This window comes from Hyaena hyaena, unplaced genomic scaffold (genome assembly GCF_003009895.1).
Source record: "Hyaena hyaena isolate Hyena2069 unplaced genomic scaffold, ASM300989v1 scaffold_624, whole genome shotgun sequence".
Classification (NCBI taxonomy): domain Eukaryota; kingdom Metazoa; phylum Chordata; class Mammalia; order Carnivora; family Hyaenidae; genus Hyaena; species Hyaena hyaena.
Window position 1 is genome coordinate 923,090 of NW_024081258.1, and position 25,695 is coordinate 948,784.

Below are 25,695 nucleotides of genomic sequence, written 5' to 3' on the forward strand. Positions count from 1 at the left end.
TGAAAACCACCATTCTACTTTCTGTTTCTACAAGTTTGATGACTTCAGATATGTCATATGAGTGGAATCATACAGTGTTTGTCTTTTAGTGGTTAGCTTATTTCATTGAGCATAATGTCCTCGACGTTCATCCATGTTGTAGGCTTCTTTCTTTTTTAGGGCGAAATAATATTCCATTGTGTGTATGTTCCACATTTTCTTTATTCATTCCCCAGTTGGCGGACTTAGGTGGCTTTCACGTCTTGACTGTTGGGACTAATGCTGTGGTGAACATCAGTGTGCAAGTATCTTTGAGACCATGTTTTCTATTCTTTTGGATACCTACTCAGAAGTGGGTTGCTGGTTTCTATGGTGGTCCTCTTCTCAATTTTTTGAGGAACTCTACACTGTCTTCCATCACACCCACACCATTTACTAATCCCACAAATGGTGCATAAGGGATATGGTTTTTCTACATTCTCACCAACATGGTATCCAACCTACTAGGTGTGAAGTGATAACTCATTGTGGTTTTGATTTGCATTTCCCTCATGATTAGTGATATTGAGCATCTTTTTATACATCTGTTGGCCTTTTTTTTTTTCCTTCAATCTTCTTAGGAGAAATATCTATTCAAGACCTTTGGCCATTTTTCAATCAGGCCGTTTGTTCTGTTCTGTTTTGTTTTGCTAGTGAATGGTAGGAGTTCATAATTCTGCATGTATTCAATATACAGTTTGCAAATATTTTTTATCATTCTCTAGGCTGCCCTTTCACCTTATTATTGATTATTTCCTGTGCTATGCAGAGGGTTTTAACGTGGTCCTGTTTGTCTATGTTTGCTTTGTTGTCTGTGCTTTTAGTGCCATAGCCAAGAAACCATTGCCAAGCCCAATGTTCTGAAGTTTTCCCTTATGTTTTCTTCTAGAAGTTTTATAGTTTCAAGTCTTACATATAGGTCTTTAACCCATTTTAAGTTAATTTTGATGTATGTTGTAAGAGTCCATGCTCATTCCTTCGCATGTGCATTTTCATTTCCCAACACCCAAAAAGAGACTGTCCTTTCTTCATTGGTCATGTATGCAAAGGTTTATTTATGGGCTCTCTATTTTGCTCCATTGATCTCTATGCTGCTCCATTGATCTCTATGCCTGTTTTTAGGCCAATACCTACTTTGTCTGTCTTTACAGCAGTACCTATATGTCTGTCTTTATGTCTATACCTACTGTGATTACTGTAGCTTAGTAGTATGTAGCTTGGTAATAAAATCAGGAAGCGTGAGGTCTGTAGCTTTGTTCTTAATTGTCAAAGGTTACTTTGCTTATTTGGGGTCCTTTGAGATTTCATATGAATTTTAGGATGGTTTTCTACCTATTTCTTCAAAACATGGCATTGAGATCTTGACAGAAACTGCATCGAGTCTGTAGATTGCTTTGGATATTTTTAGTATTAAGTCTTCCAATCCATGAACATGGGATGTCTTTCCATTTATTTGTGCCTTCTTTTAATTTTTTCCACAATGTTTTGTAGTTTTTAGAGTACAAGTCTTTCACTTCCTTGGTTAAATTTATTCTTAAATATTTTATTATTTTTGATGCTATTATAAATGATATTATTTTAATTTCTTTTTGAATTGTTCATTGTTAACATATAGAAATGCAACTGATTTTTGAGTGTTGATTTTGTATCATTCTGCTTTTCTGAATTTGGTAATTAATCCAATAGTTCATGTGTGTGTGTGTGTGTGTGTGTGTGTGTAAAATCTTTAGGGTTTTCTCTACATAAGGTCATGTCAGCTATGAACAGAGATAGTTTTACTTCTTCCTTTTATTTTTTTGCTAATTGCTTTGAATATGACTTATAATACTGTGTTAAATAGAAGTGGTGAGAGTGGGCATTCTTGCTTTGTTCCTGACCTTAGAGGAAAATATATCAGTTTTTTACCATTGAGTAAGAGGGTAGCTGTGGGCTTTCATATATGACCTTTATTGTGTTGAGGTAATTTCCTGGTTTGGTAAATATCTTTATTATCAAAAGATGTTGAATTTTGTCAAATGCCTTTTCTGCATCAGTTGAAATGATCGTGTGGTATTTGTCCTTTCCTCTGTTAATGTGGTATATTTTTGTATACTGAATCATCTTTGCATCCCAGGGACAAATTCCACTTGGTCATGGCATATAATCATTTTAATATGTTGTTGGATTCCATTTATTAGTATTTTGTCAAGGATTCTTGCATCAGTATTCATCAGGGATATTGGTTTGGAGTTTTCTTGGTCTGGCTTAGATATTGGTATAATGCTGCCCTCATAAAATGTTCTCTTATCTTTGGTTTTTTAGAAGAGTTTGAGAAGGATTGGTATTAATTCTTATTCAAATGTTTGGTAGAATTTACCAGTGGAGTCATCGGGTCCTGGGCTTCTCTTTGTTGTGAACTTTTTGGTTACTGAATCAACCTCCTCACTATTTATAGGTCTGCTCAGATTTTCTATTTCTTCACAATTTAGTGTTGTATTCTTGTATGTTTCTAAGAATTTATCCATGTCTTCTACATCATTGAATTTGTTGGTGTATAATTATTTATAGTCTTCTCTTAGAATCCTTTTTATTTTTGTTGCATCAGTTGTAATGTCTTCTGTTTCTTTTCTGATTTTAGTTATTTGAGTCTTCTCTCACTTTTGTTAGTCTAGCTAAGAGTTTGTCAATTTTGTTGATTTTTAGAGATACAGTAGATTTTTTATATTGATCTTATTTTCAGTATTTGTTTAACAATTATTATTCTAATAGTTTATTAAGTATCTGGACTTTCCTAGGTGCTCAATCCTTATACATTTCAATCTTTATAGTTTTCTGATCTTTATAAATTTATTTATTTTTCTTGACTTATTGCATGGACTGGGACCTCCAGCACAAGACATTCTTGCCTTTTTCTTGCCTTCAGGTATATCATGTTCAGTATTTGACCATTAGAGATGATATTAGTTGTGTATATTATGTGCACATGCATGGATGTGTGTGCCCCTTATCAGATCAAGCTAGATTCCTTCCATTCCTAGTTTTTTGAGAGTGTTTTAAAAATCACGAATGGGTGTTAAAATTTTTTAAACGTGTTTTCTGGACCTATTAAGTTATCATATACATTTTCTTTTTCATTTTGCTAATGTGATGGAATAGATTACTGATTTTCAAATGCCAACCTAACCTTGTATTCCTGAAATAAACTTCATGTGATAATGAGGTTTATCTACTTTTGTATATATCATTATGTTTGTTTGTTAATATTTTGTTTATATGTATATTCATGAGAAAGATTGACCTATAATTTTACTTTCTTTTAATGTCAAGGTTTTAAAATTTTATTTTTATTATTTATTTTTTTATTTTAGAAAGAGAGAGAGAAGGAGCATGAGCTGGAGAGAGGGGCAGAAGGAGAGAGAGGGAATCTTAAGCAGGCTTTAAGCTCAGTGGGGAGCCCAACATGGGGCTCCATCCCATGATCCTGGGATCATGACCTGAGCTAAAATCAAGAGTCAGATGGTCAACTGACTGAGCCACCCAGGTGCCACTTAATGTCAAGTTTTGATACAAAGTTACGTCTTTCATTCCATTGTTAGTTCACCTACATTTGATAAAGGTACTGACGTGTTTGGGATTAAATCTACCACCTTGCTATTTGTTTTCCTTTTGTCTATCTATTCTTTATTCCTTTTTTCTTCTTTGTTTCATTTTTAGAAGAATAAAGTTTAAAATATTAGTATTCTATGTTTCCTTTCTGTTATATTTTCTTTTATAATTCTTTTGGTGCTTATCTTAGAGATTACAATATGATTTTTAAAATTTTTTTTGAGTCTACTTTATGTTGGTACTTATAGCATTTCCCAGACAATACAGTGACCTTTAACTTTATTCACTCCTTCTTACCTTTGGGGCATCATGGTAATGTGTTTTAATTCTGCATACAGTTTAACCTTCAGTATCACTATTATTTTAAACAATAATTACTCATTTATAGTTATAATCTTCTCTATTGCTTTTTATTCCTTTCTATCTTACCTTGCTTCCTATCTGGTGTTATTTTTCTTTTGCCCAAAAAAACTCACTGTTAATAGATCTTTTGATTCAACCTATTAGAGACAGTCTATTAGTAACAAATTCTCTCAGGGCGGTGTTTTTTTTTTTTTTTTTGGTTTGAAATATATCTTTTTTTTAAAGATTTGCATTTTTAAAAATTGTAATTAAGATCTAATTCACATATCATACAATTCACATTTTATTTATGCATTTATTTATTTATTTTTAATATTTACTTATTTTTGAGAGACAGAGAGAGACAGATCATGAGCAGGGGCAGGGCACAGAGAGAGAGACACACAAAATCAGAGGCAGGCTCCAGGCTCTGAGCTGTCAACACAGAGCCCGATGCGGGGCTCAAACCCACAAACTGTGAGATCATGACCTGAGCCAAAGTCGGATGCTCAACCGACTGAGCCACCCAGGCACCCCACCAATTTATGTTTTAAAAGTGTACTATTAAGTGGTGTTTAGTATATTCATACAGTTGTACAATCATCACCACTGTTAACAGCAGAACATTTTCATCACTCAAAAAAAAAAAAAAAAACCCTACTCATTAGCAATCACCCACCATTCTCCCTCCCTCCAAATCTCCAGCCCCTGGCTGGAAACCATTCATCTACTTTCTGTCTCTAGGGTTCTGCTTATTCTAGAAATGTTGTATAAATGGAGTTATACAAGATGTGGCTTTTTGTGCCGGGCTTCTTCACCTCACATAAGTTTCCAAGACGCATCTGTGTCGAAGCATGTATCGATATTTCATTCGTTATGGCTTGAATAATATTCTGTTCTATGGATATTCTATGTTTTGTCCATTCAGTGGATGGACCCTGGGGCTGGCTTCCAGTTTGGGGCTGTTATGAATATTCATGTACAGAGGTTTTTTTAACGGACATATGTTTTCAATTCTTTTCACTGTATACCTAGACATCAATTTGCTTTGCCATGTGGTAACACTATATTAACTTTCTGAAAAACTGTTAAACTGTTTTCCATGGCAGATGTACCAGTTTGTTTTATTTTTTTTTTTAAGTCTTTTTAATGTTTCTTTATTTTTTGAGAGGCAGAAAGAGACAGAGTGCAAACAGGGGAGGAGCAGAGAGAGAGAGGGAGACACAGAATCTGAAACAGGCTCCAAGCTCCAAGCTGTCAGCACAGAGCCCGATTTGGGGCTCAAACCCAGGAACCATGAGATCATGACCTGAGCTGAAGTTGGACACCCAACTGACTGAGCCACCCAGGCGCCCCAGCAAATGTACCATTTTATAATCTCATCAGTAATGTATAAAGATTCCCAAACTCTACATCTTCATCCACTTTTAATCTTTCTGTTTTTAAAATAGCCATCTAGTGGGTGTGAAGTGGTCTTTATTTGAGTTTCCCTAATGACTAATGATGATGAGCATCTTCTCATATGTTCATTGTTCATTAGTATAACTTCTCTGGAAAAATTTCTATTCAAATATTTTGTACAATTTAAACTTGTACTGTCTTTTAGATCTTGAGTTGTAAGAGTTCTCTCTATATTCTGATACTAGAGCCCTAACAAATATATCATTTAAAAATATCTTTTCTCAGGGGTGCCTGGGTGGCTCAGTCAGTTCAGCATCCAACTCTTGGTTTTGGCTCAGGTCATGATCTCACAGTTTGGGAGTTCAAGCCCCATGTCGGGCTCTGTGCTGATAGTGTGGAGCCTGCTTGGGATTCTCTCTCTCCCTCTTTCTCTCTGCCCCTCCCCTGCTTACTCTCTCTGTCTCTGTCTCTTCATTTAAACTTTAAAAGAATAAAAAATAAAAACATTTTTCTCATTCTGTATATCGCCTTTTCACTTTCTTGGTAGTGTTTTTTTGTGCACAAAAGTTTTAAATTTTGAAACAGTCCAATGTGTCTATTTTTTCTTTGATGCTTGTAGTTTTGGTGTCATATCTAAGAAACTACTATGTGATACAAGGTCACAAAGAGTTACACCTGTATTCTATTTTTAAAGTTTAATAGTTCTACCTCTTACAGCTAGGTCTTCCATCCATTTCAAGTTAGCTTTTGTATATGGTGTGAGATAGGAGTCCAATGTCATTCTATGGCATGTAGATGTCTAATTGTCCCAGCACCATTTGTTTTAAAGGCTATTTTCCCCCCATCAAATTATCTCGGCACTTTTGTCAATATCAGTTTAACACAAATGTATAGGTTTCTTCCTGGACTTTGAATTTGATTCCACTGATCTATATATAGGTCTGTATCAATTAGTGTAGCTTCATAGTAGGCTTTGAAATTGAGAAGTCTTAGTCTTTCAATTTTTGTTCTTCTTTTTCAAGATTAGTTTGACTATTCTGGCCCTTTGCATCTCCATATGAATTTTAAGATCAGCTTCTTAACTTATGCAAAAGAGCCAGCTGGGCTTTTCATAAGGATAACTTTGAGCCTGTTGATCATTTGGGGAAGTCATCTTAACAATACTGAGTCTTCCAATCCATGAACATGGGATAGCCTTCCATTTATTTGGGTCTTCTATCATTCCTTTAACAATGTTTAGTAGTTTTCACTGTGCAAGTCTTGCACTTTTGTTAAATTTCTATTTTATTCTTTTTGATATTATTGTTAAGTGAAATAAATTACTTTCTTCTTTTTTAAATGTGTATTTATTTTTGTAAGAGAGAGAGATAGAACATGAGCAGGGGAGGGGCAGAGAGAGAAGGAGACACAGAATCCGAAGCAGGCTCCAGGCTCTGAGCTGTCAGCACAGAGCCCGATGTGGGGCTTGAACCCACAAACTGTGAGATCATGACCTGAGCCGAAGTCGGACACTTAACCGACTGAGCCACCCAGGTGCCCTAGCCTTGCTCAGTTTTACCAAACTGTTGAGACCTTTGCATACCACCCCTAACACATCCCCTCCTTTTCTACACTATTCAATGTTTGATTTTTTTTTTAATCACCCCCTTGAAGTTCTCTATATGTCCAAGACACATGTATGTTCACCTAAACAAAACAGAGAGAACAGTTTTACACAGTGTTAAGTGTGGCATCGATGGTATTACTATGCAGGTATTCTTATTTTATTTTATGTTCACTGTGCATTTTGTTTGTGAGAGTCATTTGCTTTGTTGTGTGGACCTAGGATTCATTTCCACATTGAGTGATCACATCACAGTTGATCTTTCCATCCACTTGTTGATGGATATTTAGGTTGTTTCCGGTTTTCACTATTAAAATCAATGCTGCTCTCGATGTTTCTGTGTGTGCTTCTTGTACACGTGTGCCCGAGTTTCATCAGCGGCATCCATAGGTGTGAAATGGCTGCCTTAGTGCAAGCCCTTGCTCAAATGCTTTAGACCACGCCAAATGATTTTCCAGACCACTAACTTACATTTCCACTCACCGTCATTAAGTGTTCCCATGACGCCACGTCCTCAGAACATGTGATATTGTCAGACTTTGAGTTTTCACCAACCTCCTAAAATTAAACGGTGTGTCATTGTGGGTTTTATTTGCATTTCTCTGTTGGTTGTGAAGTTGAGCGCTCTCTGGTCCCGGAGCACCTGCTTCAAGCTGATTTCCTACGTGCAAGCGACTCCACTTCCCTAGAGCCTCACGAAAGATGACTGTTAAGTCTGAACTCCTAGTCCCCTGAACTCCGAGCCTGGAGGATAAACACCCCTCCAGGGCTCCATTCCATCCCGGACTGTGCCCCCGCGCTCCACAGGCAAGGATGGATTTAGTACTTGCAACACACCTGCAGCAAAGAAGCATGACCCCATTTTGCAGATGAGAACACAGAGAATCAGAGGGGCCGGGAACTTGCCCAAGGACGCACAGTTGGGATCCGGCCAACTTTACACCAGGCACCCTGCATTCCTCTGTAGGAGACCCCAGAGGTAGGCGCCGCCGCAGCGGGTCCCACAGCAGGAAGGGGCTTAGGGTACCTTCTGCCCTTCGCTCAGAGGGCGCCCCTGGTGCTTTGGTGTGTCCTTGGAGAGAAAGTGTTGTTGTCCTCAGGACTCGGCCTGAGAGAAGGCCTGCAAAGGGACAGACATGGGGCAGGGAGAGTGATGGGTATCTGCTCCGTGCCTTTCACATTTGAGGCTGTCGTTTCCCAAACCGAGCGGCTCATTTTAGGTGTTAAATGTCCCTGCACCCTCAAAATGAAAAGTTTCGACCTTTTTCTATCTTCTTTTAATCCTCTGACCCGAGAGGCGGTGAGAATCTCAATTTGGTACTATTTTGCCTTCGACACCTCTTTGATAGTCTTTAATCCTCCTTTTAAATGGACGCAAATTGGATTTCCCCACTTGTAAGTTTTAAGCAGGAGATGGCATCTCCCTCAAATTCAGTTACTGTCTTTTGTTTTCCTTGTATTTAGTTTTACAGCTGACCAACCATTTTGTTTAAGAAACACACACATAACATCTACAATTGTGTTGGGCACGGTTCCCAGAGCTTTACAAATTCTGACTAATGTACTTCTCCCAAGGTCCCTCTGAGGTGGGTAGTGTTAGGATGATCTCCATTTCACAGATGAGGACTCTGGGGCCCAGGAAGTTTCCCTGAGGTCACACCGCCTGTAAATGGCAGTGCTGGGGTTTGAATTGAGGCCGGCCGGCCGCGAGTCTGTGTTTTAACCACCGAGGTACACACGGTCTCTTGATTTCATACCTGTTACCTTTTGATGGCAGGGACTTATTTTCTTTTGGGACATGTTTATTGGAGCCAAAAATGGAAGGCAAGGTAAAGTTCGTTAGCAAGTAGATAATAGCGCCAGTAAAAACCTTAAAGGCAGTAAGTGGCAGGAGTTCTGGAACATTCCAATGCGGCTTCATACATGCAAAGGTAGAGCAAGGCGGCCATGAAGACTGAGTTTAGAGGGCCGGGAGGGGGAAAGGTGTTCAAGGAGAAGACTCAGCACAAGAGTTTGCCTTGTGCAAAGGCAGAGAGGCATGGTGGGGCCTCAGGTGCTAAGGGGGTGCTGAGTAATTCACAGAAGCTGGTCAGTAAGAACCCAGCACCCTTGTGTCATACTTTACAGTTCACAGAGCACTGTCACATCTGTTTTCCACTGACCCTAACTGCCAGGTGCAGTGGGCATGATTGTCCCCATTTTAGAGATAGTAACCGAGGTCAGAGAGAAGAAACGACCAGAGAAAAGCTGTTATTATTATTTGCTCCAAGATACTCTGGCTTCAAATTCTGGGCCCTTTGCTCTATTTCACTATATCAGGTATCTTTGGTGGCCAGCAACAGAAACATAATCCAACATGGTTGAGCAAAATAGGGTGTGCTTTTTTTCTTCCAGCTTCTATAAATAAAAAGTCCAGAGGTGGACATCAGATATAGCTGGATCCAGCTCCTCGAATAATGCCACAAGGACTCTGGATTTGTATTTCGAAGGTTTTGAGAAGGTTTCAGGCAGGCTCTCCTCAAGGGGGGACAGAGATGACTATCAGCTTCCACCAGGCAGCCAGAAAAGTACCTCTTTGTACAAGAGTTCATGAAATATCCCAGACTGTCCTCATTTGCCGCACTTGGGTCGGTATCCATCCCTGACCCATTCAAAGCGGCCAAGCAGGTGGGGTGCTGTCTTGGCCAGGTCTGGTCAGGTACCCATCTGTGGAGCGGGACATGCCCGGGAGGGGGGGATATGGTACAAGCCCCGCTCCCTGTGAGGAGAGGTGAATCCTCAACATGTGATCAAGGGCTCCTACAGGACTTGGTCCAGGCAAGGTCAAGGTGCCTTAAAGCAGATTTAAAAGTTTTTTGCTCCAACATGATTTATTTTAGCTTGTTCTATTTTCTTTTTATTTAAATTTTAGTTAGTTAACGTACAGACTTCAGTGATTTTTTTTTTTTGCTTACATACAACACCCATTGCTCACCGACCACCCTTATTTTATCTTAATAGCTATGTTATTTATTTTTAAGGCGAGTTACAAAAAAATACACAGCTATGGATTTTATTGCTTAGGATGAGTCTGGAGTTAGATATTTTTGAAGTTTTTATTTATTATTTATTTTTGAGAGAGAGAGAGAGAGCAAGCAGGGGAAGGCAGAGAGAGAGGGAAAGAATCCCAAGCAAGCCCTGAGCTGCCAGCCCAGAGCCTGATGCGGGGCTCAAACTCACGAACCATGAGAGCATGACCTGAGCTGAGATCGAGTCAGATGCTTAACTGACTGAGCCTCCCAGACGCCCTGCTGGAGCTAGGTTTTTTTAAGTGAGCTCATTCATAGAAAACATTAAATAAACAACAGTACACACGGTCTACAAATATGGCTTATATTTTGAAAGTGAGAAATTTAGGGACCTCTTGGCTAGAGTGTTCGGGGTCCCTCGATGTCTGATGCTCTAAATTCTCTACCAGTCACAGCTGTGTCTTGAGTGGCTGTGTGTCAGGGGCCATGTCCAGGGCTTTCTGCAAAACGCTTTTTTTGAACTCTCACAAGAATCCGGGAAGCAGGCTTTCCCATCTCTCTAGGGCTCAGAGAGGGGAAGTGACCAGCCCGGAGCCACACGGCCGGTGATCCAAACCTCTCAGCCACTGCCTGCTTGGTGACTCGTTAGGGAATGCAGGGGGAACACTGAGCAGGGCCAGAGTAGGGACTGGGTAAACCTGAGATGGGGAGGGGGTGCGGGCTCAGGGATGCTGTCTGGAAGAAGCCACACACACAGCTCGGTTCCCGCCGGGGTCATCCCTCTAGGCTCCCATTCCAGCTACGGTCTTGACCCCAGTGGCCAGTCTGGGCGGGGCCCCTGGGCCTGAGCGGCGAACCCCCTGGCCTCCGGCTGCCACCTCTGTACGCAGACACAGAGCTGGGGTGCAGTGGGCAAAGTGCCCCCAAGGGCCTGGCATTGCCAGCCCGGTGGGTGGCCCTTGCCTCAGGCACCAGTGTCCACTCCTCCTGGGCAGGCCGTGCCGGTCTCCAAAGAGGCCTCTGCTCTGTCTCGGCTGGGTCCGGGGGTCCGGACTCGCCTCTGGGTCGGGGCCGGCCTGGGTTCCCCGCGGACTTTCTAGAGCACTCACTAGCCTGGGCTCTGTGTCCGAGTGGGAAGCCTTGTTTCCGGGCCAACCTCATCTTTGGGATCCAGGAGGGGCCTCTGTGGGCCAACCTTGGGTCTGTTCTTCAGTGAGGAGCCATGTCTCCCACTACACTCACGTCCACGCAGATGTTTCGTGGGCAAAAAGGACTCACGATCTCTATTGTCAAATACCGCTTTCGAACCAGTTTCCCGCCCTGCCTCCCGCCTCTCTCTTCCTCGAGGGATAAATGCCCACGTTTAATCTCCTGCACAGCGCACAGCAGTACCGCCGTCATAGGTGTCTGGGGACAGGAGTGCAGCAAGCCTCTCCCCCTCTAACCCCGCCTCTCTTTGGGGACCGTGTGAGGGGCCAGGAAAGTGGGGGAGGTGGGGTTCGCGGGGTGGGAAGCCTTGGCAGTGTCCACGGGCTCCTCAAACTCTTGCTCTTCTAAGAATCTTGGAGACAGGTCTTCCAAGGGAGGGAAAGCACCAGAGGGAGGGAGGCTGTTCAGGGTCCCTTGTCCCCGGGCCTGGGACCGCCCTCTCACTGTGCGTCTCTTCCAGGACCCCGAGAGGCAGCATGCCGCGGGGCGGGGCGGCCCCTCTGCTCTTGCTGGTGCTCCAGGGTGGTGAGTAGCTGTCCCCAAGGTCTGCGGGGGGTGGGGATGGGGATGGCTGTGGCACCCAGGGAACCACTACAAGCCCCGGGGCAGGGGCCGTGGCGTCTGTGCCCTCAACCTGACCCCGTCCAACCGCAGAGCTCCGTCAGCCAGAAGTGGTTAGTGGGAGTCCCGCGTGGCCCAGGTCACCAGCTGGGGTCCCACTGAGGCGATAAGAGACTTGATCCTTCCTTTCTGCAGCTCCCACTCCTCAGGGTGAGGAAGTCCTGCCTCTGGGCTAACCGCAGTTTCTCTCCATGGAATGACTCTCCTGAGAGATGGTTTTCAGCAATCATAGGATCAATCATGGATGGTCCCCAGTGGGGGGAAAGCGCAGGGGGAGACCAGAGTAGCCGGAGGGAGAGAAGTCAGAGACCCAGGCTGGGAAAGGCCAGCAGTTTGGCTTGGGGGCACAGCCGGGGCTGAGAAATCCAGGAAGCCTCCCCAGAGGAGGCGGGACGCAGCCTCCAGGCTCACATGGGGGCTGGACTGGAAGCAGGGGTCCCTCAGCTGCCTCTCTGCTGACTCTGAATTTCTCTCTGGTTTTTACCAAAAAGACCCAGCGCTTCAAATAGCTGCTTCAGGAAACAGATGTCTGGCTCTTTTATTTTCCTCTTCTGAGTGACCAGCATCCCGTGCTAGGTCACCCGCCAGGGTGCCCCGCCCCGTGGGTGCAAATAACCGTCCCCCGCGGTGTCCCAGGTGCCGGCATCCCCTCACTGCCCCGTGCGGCCCGTGCTGCCGGGACGTCCAGTTCTCACTCGAGGACACCAAGGCTCAGAGAGGTTAAGGGACCGGCCCACAGTCACACAGCCAGGCAGCAGCACAGCTGGAATCCTAAGGCTGCCTCACCCCCGTGGGCTTAGCCTCTTTGCTTTGTTGCTTTAATTGAATCAGCGCCCCATGCAGGCAGCGCACTCTGCACCAGCATGGTGTCACCTACATAACCCCACGCCCTCCACAGGGGCCAGGGTCCCTGGCTCACAAACAGGGACTTGGAGCAGTCACGAGTCACATGCCCGCTTTCCCGGCCTCTCCCGCCTCCTGCGTACTTTGCTGGCCCTGGGGCAAGGGATGACCCTGGGGCTGGGCGACTGGCCAGGTGACTGGGTCCCTGATGCCACGTCCACGCCGGTTTAATGGCTGCTGTCCCCTCCCCAGTGTTTCACGTCAAGTTTGGGACACACCGTGTCCCTTGGTGACCTCGAGTTTAGCTGGGAACGGCAGCTCCTCTCCAAGTTCTGGAATCATGAGGGTGAATAACCAGGGCATAAACTGGGAGAAGATGAGGCCAACACCATGACCTCTGTGGCCCCGGGGTTTAGGCCCCGCCTAGGGCAAGAGAAAAGAGGTTTTCTCCGAGTGTTTGCGCTGCCTGCCCCCCCAACCCGTGCTGCACCCCCCACCCCATGCCCACCAGCAGGCCTTGGGCTCCCCCTCCTCTCAGAGCTGGCCCCCCTACCACAACTCAGGTCCCTGGTGGTGGCCCCAGGGAGAACTGTGTTGAGGAGGGTTCTGAGGGTCACCGAAGGGAGAGAGCGAGTGCTGTGATCGATTAGTAATGCCTGCAGTGTCTGCAGACGTCAGAAGGTAGTCAGATGAGATTTTCCTTTCCTGGGTGAGGGTCTCCACCACCCAGACCCAGATCCAGACCCAGAGTGACAGGAGGTGTGGCCCAGGCCTCCAGGGTCTCAGCTGTAAAATGGGGTGGCCGCTGCTGACGGATTTCCTGGCGACGGCCTCCTCGGCCCCACATCTGGCTTCTGACCTAAACCTGAGGCCCCCTGGGTTTTCAGTAGTGAAGGAAAAATAGGAAAAAGCCACTAAGAATGAATCCACTTAAAAAGGGGAACACATTTCTGGTAAATAGTTGAGGGGTTGGGGGCAGGGGAAATGGTACTGTTGGCACTTGATCTTACGAAACAAAGCTGAGCTAAAAGTTATTAAATGTTGTCAGACATGTATGTGAATTTAGGCTGTGGTTGCACCTATGCTTTTAGAATCAAGGGGAGCAATTCATGTTGGAGGTAGGAGAGCATGGAATCTCCCAACAAAATGGCCTGTGTCATTTGGCAGTGGCAGTGGTTTGTCCAGAGGGAGAATACATTTTGGCAAAAGTATTTGAAGCCTTCTTGTTCTTTGTTTTTAATTTTTTTTTCAAACATTTATTTATCAGAGACAGAGCATGAGCAGGGGAGGGTCAGAGAGAGAGGGAGACACAGAATCTGAAGCAGGCTCCAGGCTCTGAGCTGGCTGTCAGCACAGAGCCCGATGCGGGGCTCGAACCCATGAACCATGAGATCATGACCTGAGCCGAAGTCGGACTCTTAACTGACAGAGTCACCCAGACTGAAGGCTTCTTGGTTTGGGGATATTTTCTTACTCCTTCGACGCCCTTCCAGCCCCATGGAGGTCCCTGTCCTGTCTTGCACCAGCTGTTGTGAAGCAGAGGTCTCCTCCTTGTTGGGGGAACACAGCATTTTCCAGCTGTGTTCCCGGTGACCTTTCACATCCCTCTCGCAGGACTTGCAGATTCGCCCCTGCATCTGGGGAGTTCAGGACATGCCACCGAGAGGGACACTGGCCAGGAGGGACTCAGAGCTGGTGGCTGGACATGGGGTTCAGCAGGGAGAGGGCTGGGGGGGTCTGCTTAGGTTATGTTTCACATCCAGAATGTCCTGTCTCCATAGCTAGTCTTGAAACTCGGGGGTCACACGAGGAATTTCTAGGTGGCAGGGACAGACCCCCTTCCCCAGGCCCACATCTTAGTGGCTCCTGGGTTGCCATGTTCGTCCTGACCCTGGGACTCCTGCCTTCACTCACCCTCCAGCCCTTGAGGGGGTGAAGGAGTGAGGCTCCACTCGCCCTCTGGCCAGCCCCCCACCACGGCCTCTCTGTCCCCAACCTTCCAGCCTGGGGTTGCCTGGACCTCGTCTGCTACACTGATTACTTCCAGACAGTCACCTGCACCCTGGAGACATGGACCCTGCACCCGGGCACGCTTACCCTCACCTGGTAAGTGGACGTGCCTTGGCGGCCCTGGGGGGTGCTGCTCAGGACATCGGGGGGGCTGCGGTGGAGCGGGGCCACAGGAGACCACAGACCCAGCTGGACCCACAATGGGCTGGGCACGTGGTTTGGCAATTAAATAACAGCCGCCACTTCCAGAGGGACCTGTCAGCAATGTTGCCAGTAGCCGGTGGTTTTGCCCCAAGAGAAGCTGAGCTGGGAATCGCGGGCGTCTCCTGGAGGGCCGCACGGGGCTCAGGGATGCTTCCGGAGCATGCGCTTGAGAGAGGAACGGGGCTGCTCTGTCCAGCTCCAAACCGTACTCTCCAGCCCACGCAAGCCCGATGGTAATGCTGAGGCCCGCGATGACCAGACTCCCACATGATTCTTTTTTTTTTTTTAAATGTTTTATTTATTTCTGAGAGAGAGAGAGAGAGGAGAGAGAGGCAGCGTGAGCAGGGGAGGGGCAGAGAGAAAGGGAGACACAGAATCTGAAACAGGCTCCAGGCTCCAGGCTCCGAGCGGTCAGCACAGAGCCCGATAAGGGGCTCGAACCCACGAACCGTGAGATGATGACCTGAGCCGAAGTCGGACGCTTAACCGACTGAGCCACCCAGGCGCCCCTCTTTTTTTTGAGCACTTAGTGCCTCGCGGATACCTGCTATGTGTTCCATGTGAATGATCACCTCCAATCCTCACAATTATTACTCCCATTTTACACATGGAGACACTGGGGTTCAGAGAGGTGATGCAACTTGTCCAAGGTCACACAGCCAGCAAGTGGTGGAGCCCAAGGTCACACAGCCAGCGAGTGGTGGAGCTGGGGTTGAAACTCAGGCAGCCTGATTCCAAACCCACCGGTCCCTGTTAGTCTGTATTGTTAAAGGAAAACTTGTTCAGGATCCTCATTTAAGAATGGGTGGGGCAGGCTTTATTCAGGACCACTGCCCACAGGTAGGCACAGGAGCTGCTGTCTGGGGTTTTGCAGGGTAGGGGTGGGGGGCAGAGGTCGGGCTCAACCCCAAATACAAGGATGAGTGGGGATTTAGAGCCCAGGAGCAGCTGGGGTCAGTGGATGGAAAATTACCAAGAGAAGGCATCAAGGGTAAGGCGCTAAATGATGTAACAGATTCTTGCTTAAGGCGCCCGGGCTGGTCAGATGTCACCCCGTATGGGGGGGAGGGGGGAGGAGGAGCCTCATCAGACCTCCAGGACAGGGGTGGAGCTGGATTCTGGCCCATCTGACTTAGCAGGGGTCTTGCCCTAATTAATGCGGAGATGACACGAAGCCCAGCGCTCAGGACCTAGTGGAGGACACAGCTCAGGGGGTGGAGCAGAGCTCGCTCAGGGGGAGGGGCTCTGTACATCCTTTGCTCCGGATCTGGAATAGCTGGCTTTCCGCTGTCATCATGGATTCATTCACTCATTCGTTCGCGCATGCGTTCATGCATTCGTTCAGAGCACATTACTGAGCTCCTGCAAGGCGCTCTTAGGCCCTGGGGGCCCAGCAGAGCCCAAGGCCAGTGAGGCCGGGAAGTTCTGCAGTGGGGGGTGCCTGGGGAGACAGACGGCAGTCACACAGACGAGCCTTGGGCTGCTGTCTGATAGCAGTGAAAGGGACCGGGAACCTGGGCCACGGGGGCACAGAGCGGGTGATGTGGGGACAGATGGTCAGGACAGGCCGCCTCAGATGAGGGAGCGGCCAGGGAGCAGGGGAGCAAGCATTCCAGGCAGAGGGCGCTGCCTGTGCAAAGGTCCGGGGGGGGGGGGGGGGGGGGGGGGGGGGGAGGATGTCTGCTGGATTTGAGGAATAACAATGCAGTCAGTGTGGCCGGATGAGAGTGAGTCCACGTGAGGCAGAATGACGAGCAAAGAAGGTGAGAGGCAGGCACCCATAGGGGTGGTGAGAAGTCACTGGAGGGGCTTAGGCCTGTGAGTGATGAGTTTTTCAAGGTCCCCCAGGCTCCTGTGCAAGAAGAGTTGTGCATTTATTGAGCAGAAGGTTCTATCCTAAGAAATATTTAGCAAAGAACAGAGTCCACACATCCATAGTGGCCCTGAAGGGTGGTCATGTTCAGAGCCTGAAGGTGGAGGTAGGGAAATAAATACCTCGTGAAGTCCTATACACACCTCAAAACCCATCATGTATTGCTCAGTGGGAGTTAAAAGGCCAGAGCAGTACCCTCCCCCTGCCCGACCCCACAGTCCACAGCCTCCCTGGAATCTCACCCAGAGCAGGGGGTGAGGTTTCTCTGGCCCTTATCCTGGACAGTGATCCAGTGGATGGAATTGACAGGGATAGATTTAGGCTCAGTCTCGGCAAGTTGAGGTTTCCTACCCTAGGTGAGGTGGTGAGTTCCTGGTTCCTTGAAGCATGCAAGCCAAGCCTGGACACAGTCCATTAGGGATGCTGCGGGGGAGGTAACACCTTCCCTGGGAAAGTGCTGGTGGACCAGGTGACCCCCAGCCTCACCTCCAATCCCTCCTGGCCCTCCACCCCGGCTCTGTGCGCTGAGCCCCCCTGGCCTCCAGCCGTGACTGGCTGCTCTGTCCTTGAAGGCAAGACCTATACGGAGAACTTGTGGACGAGGTCACCTCCTGCAGCCTCCGCCGGTCCACGCACAATGCCACGCACACAGAGTACACGTGCCACATGGACGTGTTCCACTTCATGGCCGACGACATTTTCAGCGTCAACATGACAGATCAATCTGGCAATTACTCCCAGGAGTGTGGCAGCTTTGTCCTGGCTAAGAGCAGTGAGTATCCCTCGGGCCCCGGAGCCCAGGGGAGCCCAGGTGGGGGCTGGGCCCCATGCGCCCGGGGCCAGCCCTCCCCCCTCGTCCACACTGACCTGTCCTATGTCCTTATTGTCCTCAGAGTTTGCAGATGCATGGCCAGGTTGTGCTGGGTTGGTAGCTAGGTTTGGGCCTTAGCCGAAGACAGGCAGCAGAGGCATGAAACGGGGCTGGACTGGGGCCCCCGACCGGCCCGTAGGTGACCTTGGACTTGTTCGCTCTTTGTAGAATGAGGGCCCTTTAAATCCCAACTCTCTGCGACTCTGTCCCCAGGCAAGTGGGGGAGACTGTGTCACAAGAGAAAACTTCCCTGAGGTCTCTCCCGTGTGTTAGGCCCAGGATTTCCCTCCACGCTGAAGGAAAGGAGGGGGCCTGGCTGGCTGGTGTAAGCAGTCGTTTTGATGGGTCCAGAACTGGGGGAGAGGGGATGCAAGGAAGGGCATAGGAAGCAGCTGTGTGTGTGTGTGTGTGTGTGTGTGTACCCAAAGTGCAGTGTCCAGGGAGCCAGTGAGAGCCCCGTGCCCAGAGGCATGCAGACAGGCCGCCATGAGGGGCCTGCCCTTGGGAAGGCTCAGCCCCTGAGGTGTGGAAGTTTGTGTTCCCAGATTCCCAGCGGTGGGGCAAGAAGACAAAAGGTCACCCATCATTCACACTCAGGGGGGCCAGCACCACTTTGCACACAGAGGGGGTGAGCAAAGCCTCACACGTACCCAGACACACCCAGACGTGTATGCGCACACACTCATAAGCACACCCGCAAATGCACAGATGTGTCATCGACCCCTGGGCAGGACAGCATGGACAGAGATGCTCACCTTCTGTCTCAGACGGGTGCACACGCGTGTTTGCACACACACATACGTGCACGCACATGCTCATTCGGCCCTTCGGATCCCAGCGTGGCCAGCTTACAGAGCAGGGTCACCGTCCTGCCTCTGAGCGGGACCGGGAGAGCAGAGTGCAGCGCGGAGAAGGAGCTGCTTTGCCTTACAAACGGCTCCAGTCACCTCTGTCTTTGTCCCGGCCTCCCTGCCTGAGCCCAGAGGTGGCGGGAGGCAGGGTCCCCGGCCCCTTCCTCCTCCCGGGCACTGGGCCCCCCTGGGCCGAGCAGCCCCCTTACTCGACGCCGGTTCTGCAAACCTCTGAGCTCCTCCGTGAATTGGTCCACACCACCCCGCCCAGGCCACACAGGGCAGCTGAGAACCAGGCCTGCACCCAGCCTGGGGAAGACAGAAGAGGGTTGAAGAACGGGTCCGGTCCAAAGGGGGCTCTCACCCAAACAGCAAAACCCTTAGAGCCTCCGGGAATGTGCGCCCTCGCCCACCTGAGGCAGAGAGAAAGCAGCTTTACGCTTCCTTTCTGCAACCCCTGGAAGATTCATTTGCTGATTTACAAATATTCTCGAGGGCGCATCCTTGCCTGCTCTGTCCTGGGAGCGGTGAGCATGACATTGACATTGACCCAGAAGAGAAAAATCTCCGCCCGATGCAGTTAGATCCCAGAGAAGGGGCGGATGGAGAACAGATCACAGCAGGGAAGGGTATAGAATGTTCAATGCTGGCAAATAAAGGAGAAGAAGAAGAAGAAAACAGGGCGGGGGCGGGTGGTGGGAGCCTATCGCTTCTGTCTTACACTTGTCACTCAGTTACCCTGGAAGGGACCTCCTCCTGCTACTTAGTTTGGTCCCCGAGAATTTTCACGCCATGAAAGAGGAGGGCTGGTGCCCTCTTATGAGAGGAAATGAAGGCTCAAGTTCAGGCAACACATTTGGGATAGAGCAGAACAGGATGCCTGTCCTTGATCTTCACCAGGGGTGGGGGGGTACCGAGGGGTGGGGGGGGGTGACTCAGGCCTCTGCTCTTGTACTTTACAGAAGGCTGGGGTAGCAGTCGCACCAAACTCACGGCCACTGAGAATGATCAAAGTGCTGTGCAGACAGCCCTGTGGGAAGTGATGGCTGTTGTCATTAGCATTAATTAATATTAACGATAACATATTAACATTAATTGATATTAATGATGGCTCATTAGCACGAATGCTAATCAAGGACTTTTAGCTTCTCAGGGAAGCTGGAGCGGAGAGAAAATGATATCAGAAACGGGGTACAGGTGTCTCTGGCTAACACGTTGCTTAGCAAGGTTTTAGATTAGTGGCTACTTGAGTGTTTAAGAGAGCGCTCCCCCATCTGGGATTTCCCCTTTTCCACTGGGAGGGCTCTTTACGTGGCCTCAGTTCCCAGACAGGCTTCGCCCACTTCTGTTACCCTCCTGCTCCTGCGGGTACAACCCCTAGCTAGTCTAAACCTCCCATTTCCTGGATGAACAAACTGAGGACCGGAGACAGGGGCTGCTTCCCCCAGAGTCACTTGGGTTTGGGAGGAGGGCGGAGGGACACGGATCCCGACCTCAGCATCGCCCAGTCGGGCTCGGGGAACTTCTTCCCGCCATCACATCATCCTCAGCTGCTGCCCAGTCTCACCCCTTCTTATCCTTCTGGCTTTTTCCCTTCAGTCAAGCCGTCCCCCCCTTTCAACGTGACCGTGACCTTCTCGGAACATTACAACATCTCCTGGGACTCCAATCATGACTCCTACCCGCTGAAGGGCAAGCTGCAACATGAACTGCGGTACAGGAAGCAGGGAGACCCCTGGGCTCTGGTGAGAGGCTCACAGAGAGTCGGGGGACAGAGGGGAGGGGAGGCGCAGGGCAGGGCAGCCCAGTTGCCTGTGAGAAGGGGGCTTCTAGAGACAGCGGGCCAGAGGGGAAGGGGCTGCCATTTCCTCAGGCTTCCTTGAGCCTAGTCCCAGGAGAGGCAGTTTCATAAATGAGCGCCATCTGAAACCTTCCCACCTCGCTTAGAATGGCCACAGCTGAAAAGCTCTGGAAGTTTCAATAACCAAGAAGGTCCAGTGCTGAAGGGACCATTGTTTCCGAGCTGAAGGCTTCAGGAGGTGTCCTTGTTCAGAGTGTTGGAGAGTTCCCAAATGGCCCAGTCATGTCTGAAGACTTCTAGAACCATCCATCCTTCAGAGGGGTCCACTTGAAGAGTTCCAAACATGCGGTTGTTTGGGATGTGCCCAGTGGGAGGCGTCCAGAGGCACCCGTGCGGGATGCCTGTGGTGGAAAACTTCCAGAATCCCAAAGATGCCCGCTGTCTGGAAAGCTGCTGGTTAAAGATGCCCAGGAGGGGCCATTGCTGCTCTCGGGGCACTCCCAGCCCCCGCAGCGAGGGCCCCTGCCCCGGCAGACAGAGAAACAGGAGCAAGGCGTTGAATGACATGCAAGGTATAGGCAGTGCCCACGGCTCCGTGTCCCGCCCCCTGCAGTGGGCGGGACTCAAGCTGAGCCTGCTCCTTGTAGGGGCCCCGGACTCGGGCCCTTCCGTGGCAGCTGGTAAAGGGTGCTTCTGCTGCAGGGGTGGGGAGCTGGCCTGAGCTGACCCGGTGCGTCCTCTCCCTGTGCCGGCAGAGTCCGCAGAGAAAGCTGATATCGGTGGACTCCAGAAGCGTCTCCCTCCTTCCCCTGGAGTTCCGCCGTGACACGGACTATGAGTTCCAGGTGCGATCAGGGCCGCAGCCTGGCTCTTCCTTCCAGGGGACCTGGAGCGAGTGGAGTGACCCAGTCACCTTTCACACCCCGCCGGAAGGTAGGTATGACTCCTGGGAGGTATTCGGGGCTCTGAAGAACTCCATGCAGTGGGCTTTTCTATACCCATTTTGCAGATGAGAACACGGAGGCTCAGAGAGGTGAAGTCACTCGTCTGGGGCGGGGTGGGAGCAGGCACCCAGCCCCTCTCCCTTCAAGGCACCAGCAGCCTCCCAACGCCCCCCACACTGGCCCAGACTCACTGACCGCCACGCCCGCCACCTGTGGCCTCTGATAGAGGTTGGCTCCATTTTACACACTGTCTGCTTCCTTCCTAGAGCTAAAGGGAGGCGGCCACATTCACCTGCTGTATATCTTCCTGGTCATCATAGTCATAGTCTTCCTAGGGCTGAAGATTGACCTGCCTTGGAGGTGAGGCCAGGGATTCAGGGAGGCAAGGAGGGGTTCAGCCTGGCCTCCTGCCTTTCTAGGGCCGTGTGGGGGTGAGGGACACAAGTGGTAATGACAATGACAGTGATAAGAAGCAGCTCCTGTTTACGGAGCCGCTGCAGCTGGGGGTGCCCACTTACCCCTCACATTAGCCCTCTGAGCTGGGTGTTTGGCGATGACTTTCAATGGACAAATGGGGAAACCAAGGACGCCCAGAGCTGTCACAGAACTTGCCCAAGGCCACACAGCTCTGAAATAGAGGAGGTGGAATTTGAGCCTGTGCTCATGACCGGGACGTAGGATATGATCTTGTCTGGTGAATTTGAAGTTTTGAGTCCGGGGTAGGGGGAGGAGGCATGTGGGGCCGCCAGGTAGTGGTGGAAGGTGGGGGTGATAACCCCCCCCCATCCCTTCTGCTCCTACCACAGCTTTTGCTTTCATCTGTTGATAAGTTGGGTTCGTGCTGGAGGTTGCCACCGGTTAACATTAAAACCTAAACGCCCTTGGCCTTCATGAGTGCTGCTGGCAGAGGCAGGAAGTGCCGCTACCACATGCTGAGCCCTGGACGGGGGATCTGCACCCCCGGTTCAGTTTATTCATCTGCATCCAGAGCCAGGGAGCTGGAAGGGGAGAGAGAGCGACATGAATAATAGCAGAGAGCACGGGGCACTCTCTAGCTGCCGGGGAGCGGGGCGCTGTGCGGACACCCACCGAGGGCTCCGCACACCCCTGTGGCATCCCTGGTGGCGTGGCGGAGGAGGCTTAGAAGGGGCAGCGATTGCCCAGCAGAGAATAGACAGCCAAGGACCTAAACTCTGGGCACCTTCACGAGACTTGCTGCCCCCATTATACAGACGGGGAAACTGAGGCCCTTGGGGAAAGGACCGGAAGGGGGGTGCCCAGGTGTGTTTCTGGAGGGGCCGAGTCTCCTGCAGGACACAGTCGGGGAGCACCTACATGGGAGGCTGCGCCCTGGGGGTGGTGCTGGCTACTCACCCCGTGTCTGCCCTCCCAGGCTGTGTAAGGAGTGGGTGCAGGTGCCCAGCCCGGAGCAGTTCTTCCAGCCCCTCTACATGAGTCACAGTGGAGACTTCAAGGTGGGTGACAAGCCCCTCGAAACCTCTACCCCTCCGGGAGTTACTTGCACCCGCTCACCAGGTGTGCAGGAAACAATTCCGGTGGGGCAGAGCCGCTGTCAGAATGACAACACCAGGCAGCGTTTCCCGGCCAAGGGGCCCAGCTGGGGGGTGGGGGCGTGTGTGTGAGCAAGGGGGTCCCTGGAGCCACACTCTGGCCTCCTGGTCTTCCATCAGGAGCCCTTGACCCAGGGAGCAGGTTCAGGGAGCGTCTGGCCCTACCTGCAAAACACACAGGTCTCCCGCTGAGCCCCAACCAGCCATCACCTGCCGGCGCCCACAGGGCTCTGTGCCCATTTACCGCTCGACATCCACCCAGCGTGGGAGGGCCGGCCGCAGAGAGGATGTGGTGACTGGCGACGGGGGGTGGGGGGGGGCGCCTGCCGCCTCTGTCTGAACCTGGATGGCAGGAAACGTGAACCAGAGCAGTTGCTGAGGCTGGCTGGCTGGCATGGGCCTGGGCACTCTCCGCCCTTGGCCCCTTCTGTCTGAGGCTCAGGGCAGGGAGATGGCTTTAGTGAGGCAGGGGAGAGGCCCGGGCTCCTACCCCCATGGGGGAGAGAGGCTTTCCTTCCCCTCCACCCCTGCCCTGAGGCTCACATACCACGCCTGTTTGGTGCGCACGGCACTGATACCCAGGAGCTGCAGAGATGTGCCCTCCTTCACTCTTTGCAACAGCCCTGGGGAGTGGGTGCTACTGGCAGGTCCATTTTGCAGATGAGAAAACTGAGGCACAGAAAGGCCATGTAACAGGTGGCCATGCCACCCAGCTGAGGAGCGATTTCAAATCAGTCGTGGCGGCCTCATCTGGGTCCTGAGATGACTTTTCTGAAACCGCAGGTTCCCAACCCGGGAGGTCCTGGTTTCTTGGGGATTTTCACTGCCCGTTGGATGGGGACCCTGTGTCACCAGGGGGACCCCTGGCCAGCAAGGGCTGGTGGACTCTCAAAGCTTGGGGGCCGCTGCCTCGGTCCCTCATCAGCTCACATCCCCCACGAAGCACACAGAGGCCTTTCCAAGCGGCTTGTTACTGATTTGCTGTGTGCGTTCCTTTAGTTAATAAACATGTATTGGGCACCTGCTGTGTGCGAGGCACTGTGTGAGACTCTAGGGACATGGTTGTGACTGGAAGTGAGGCTTCTGCCCGAAGTGTCCACACTTGTGGGTGCGCCAACAGGAAAACGTTCATTTTCAAGAACTGTCCCGGAGGAAATGAACCCGGGGACCAGGCCACGGCCCTGTCACCCGGGCCTCAGGCCCTCCTGCCCCCATGTCCCCGCCACTCGGGAATCTTGGCACCTGCTACCCAGACCCTACGCAGAGCCCGGACCTCTGAGCCCCAGTTGTCTGCGAGGCTACCGCAGAGGGGGAGACTGAGGCCCGTGGGGGAGGGGGAGGGAGAGCGGTGAGGAGCGAGGCTGGCTAGGGCGCACCGTGGTCCTGGCCGCTGTCGCTCTCTTTATCTGCTAGTGGCTCTGCCACTCGCTGCCTCTGTCTCGTCTGTGTCCGCCCGTTCGTGCCCTCCGCGCTCGTGTCCTGTCCTGACCGCGCCCTTTTCTCCTGTACAGAAATGGGTGGCCACACCCTTCTCTGCGTCCAGCCTGGAGCTGGTCCGCTGGAGCCCAGAGGCGCTTTCGTCCTTGGAGATGCACGCCTGCTGCCCGCCGCGCGGGGCCTGCAAGGGGCCGGAGCCCACAGAGCTGCTGGAGGCGGACGGGCTGCCTGAGACGGGCTTCTGGGGCCCAGTCGGCTGCGTGGCCAGCGGCCTTGGCGGCTCAGCCTTCAGCCAGGAGAGGGACCGACCCTACGGCCTCGTGTCCATTGACACGGTAACCGTGGCGGACACCGAGGGGCCGTGCGCCTGGTCCTGCACCTGCGGAGATGATGGCTACCCAGCCCTGAACTTGGACGCCAGTCTAGAGGCCGGCTCGAGCACTGAGGACCCGCTCTTGGACACGGGGACCACGGTCCTCTCCTGCGGCTGCGTCTCAACTGGTGGCCTTGCCGGGCCGGGAGGCCCTCTGGGCAGCCTCCTTGACAGGTTAAAGCTGCCCCTCACGGAGGAGGTGGGGTGGACCCCGGGGCCGCGCTGGAGCGGCGGGCCACCCCGCGGGGTGTCTGACAGTGAGGCAGGCTCGCCCCCGGCCGGCCTGGACATGGACACTTTCGACAGTGGCTTTGCGGGCTCTGACTGTGGGAGCCCCGTGGAGTGTGACTTCGCCAGCCCCAGGGACGAAGGGCCCCCCAGGAGCTACCTCCGCCAGTGGGTGGTCGTGACCCCTCCGCCTGAGGGAGCGGGGACCCAGGCCAGCTAGTGGGGCTGAGTGGCCGTTTAGAGCCACTCGGCCCTGAGCCAGAGCTGCGGTCACCTGGGCCGGAGGGCAGAGGGGCCTGCGACCTCTGGTCCCCCCGATGGGGCCCCGAGCCTGCTGTTCACAGCGCGCGTGTGTGACCCAGGCGCGCGCTGGTGTGTCCCTGCGTGAGCAGCACACATGCCAGTGGACATGGTGCATGGCCGTGGTGAAGCCACAGGCCCAAGGCCATGTACGTCTGTGCCTACGTGAGGTCCCCATGTGCACAGATGTGTCTGTGGCCGTGTGCTCAGGATGACAGCCTCCCTCCTGGCCTGACACGTGGGGAGGTCCCGGGTCATGTGCTCACTGCCCTGCCCACGATGGCTGCATCCCAGCCCTCCAGGTCCCGCCACCAGGAGCCGCAAGAAGTCTGTACTGTTCCCTTTCACTTTCCAGGGGGAGGGGAAGAAGATGGAGTGAGCCCACTGTGACCCTGCATGTGGGAAGGTTTCTGGGGGAGGGGGTGCTGTGGACTGAGGTCTGCTTCCCAACTGTGATAGCTCTGGTCTGTGCCGGCTTGGGCCAGCCGAGTCCCCTCTCTGGGCTAGACTTTCCTGTCTGGACAAGGTATGGGGGGCATGGCCCACCATGGGGAGAGTACGAGTGCGACAGGCCAGACCCTCAATAAACTCAGCTTCCTTCC

General features: G+C 51.1%; 1 protein-coding gene across 2 annotated transcripts in view; it reads left to right on the top strand.

The window, feature by feature from the left end:
• Window positions 1–25,695, top strand: part of IL21R (interleukin 21 receptor) — a 33,758-nt gene extending 8,063 nt beyond the window's left edge. For both annotated transcript variants that reach the window (XM_039257518.1, XM_039257519.1), the window contains exons 2-9: window positions 11,627–11,691; window positions 14,634–14,736; window positions 17,290–17,489; window positions 20,039–20,184; window positions 20,996–21,173; window positions 21,451–21,544; window positions 22,578–22,659; window positions 24,267–25,695. In XM_039257518.1, coding sequence (XP_039113449.1) covers window positions 11,643–11,691; window positions 14,634–14,736; window positions 17,290–17,489; window positions 20,039–20,184; window positions 20,996–21,173; window positions 21,451–21,544; window positions 22,578–22,659; window positions 24,267–25,013 — 1,599 coding nt within the window. In that variant the 5' untranslated portion in view covers window positions 11,627–11,642 and the 3' untranslated portion in view covers window positions 25,014–25,695. The remainder of the gene's footprint in view (window positions 1–11,626; window positions 11,692–14,633; window positions 14,737–17,289; window positions 17,490–20,038; window positions 20,185–20,995; window positions 21,174–21,450; window positions 21,545–22,577; window positions 22,660–24,266) is intronic.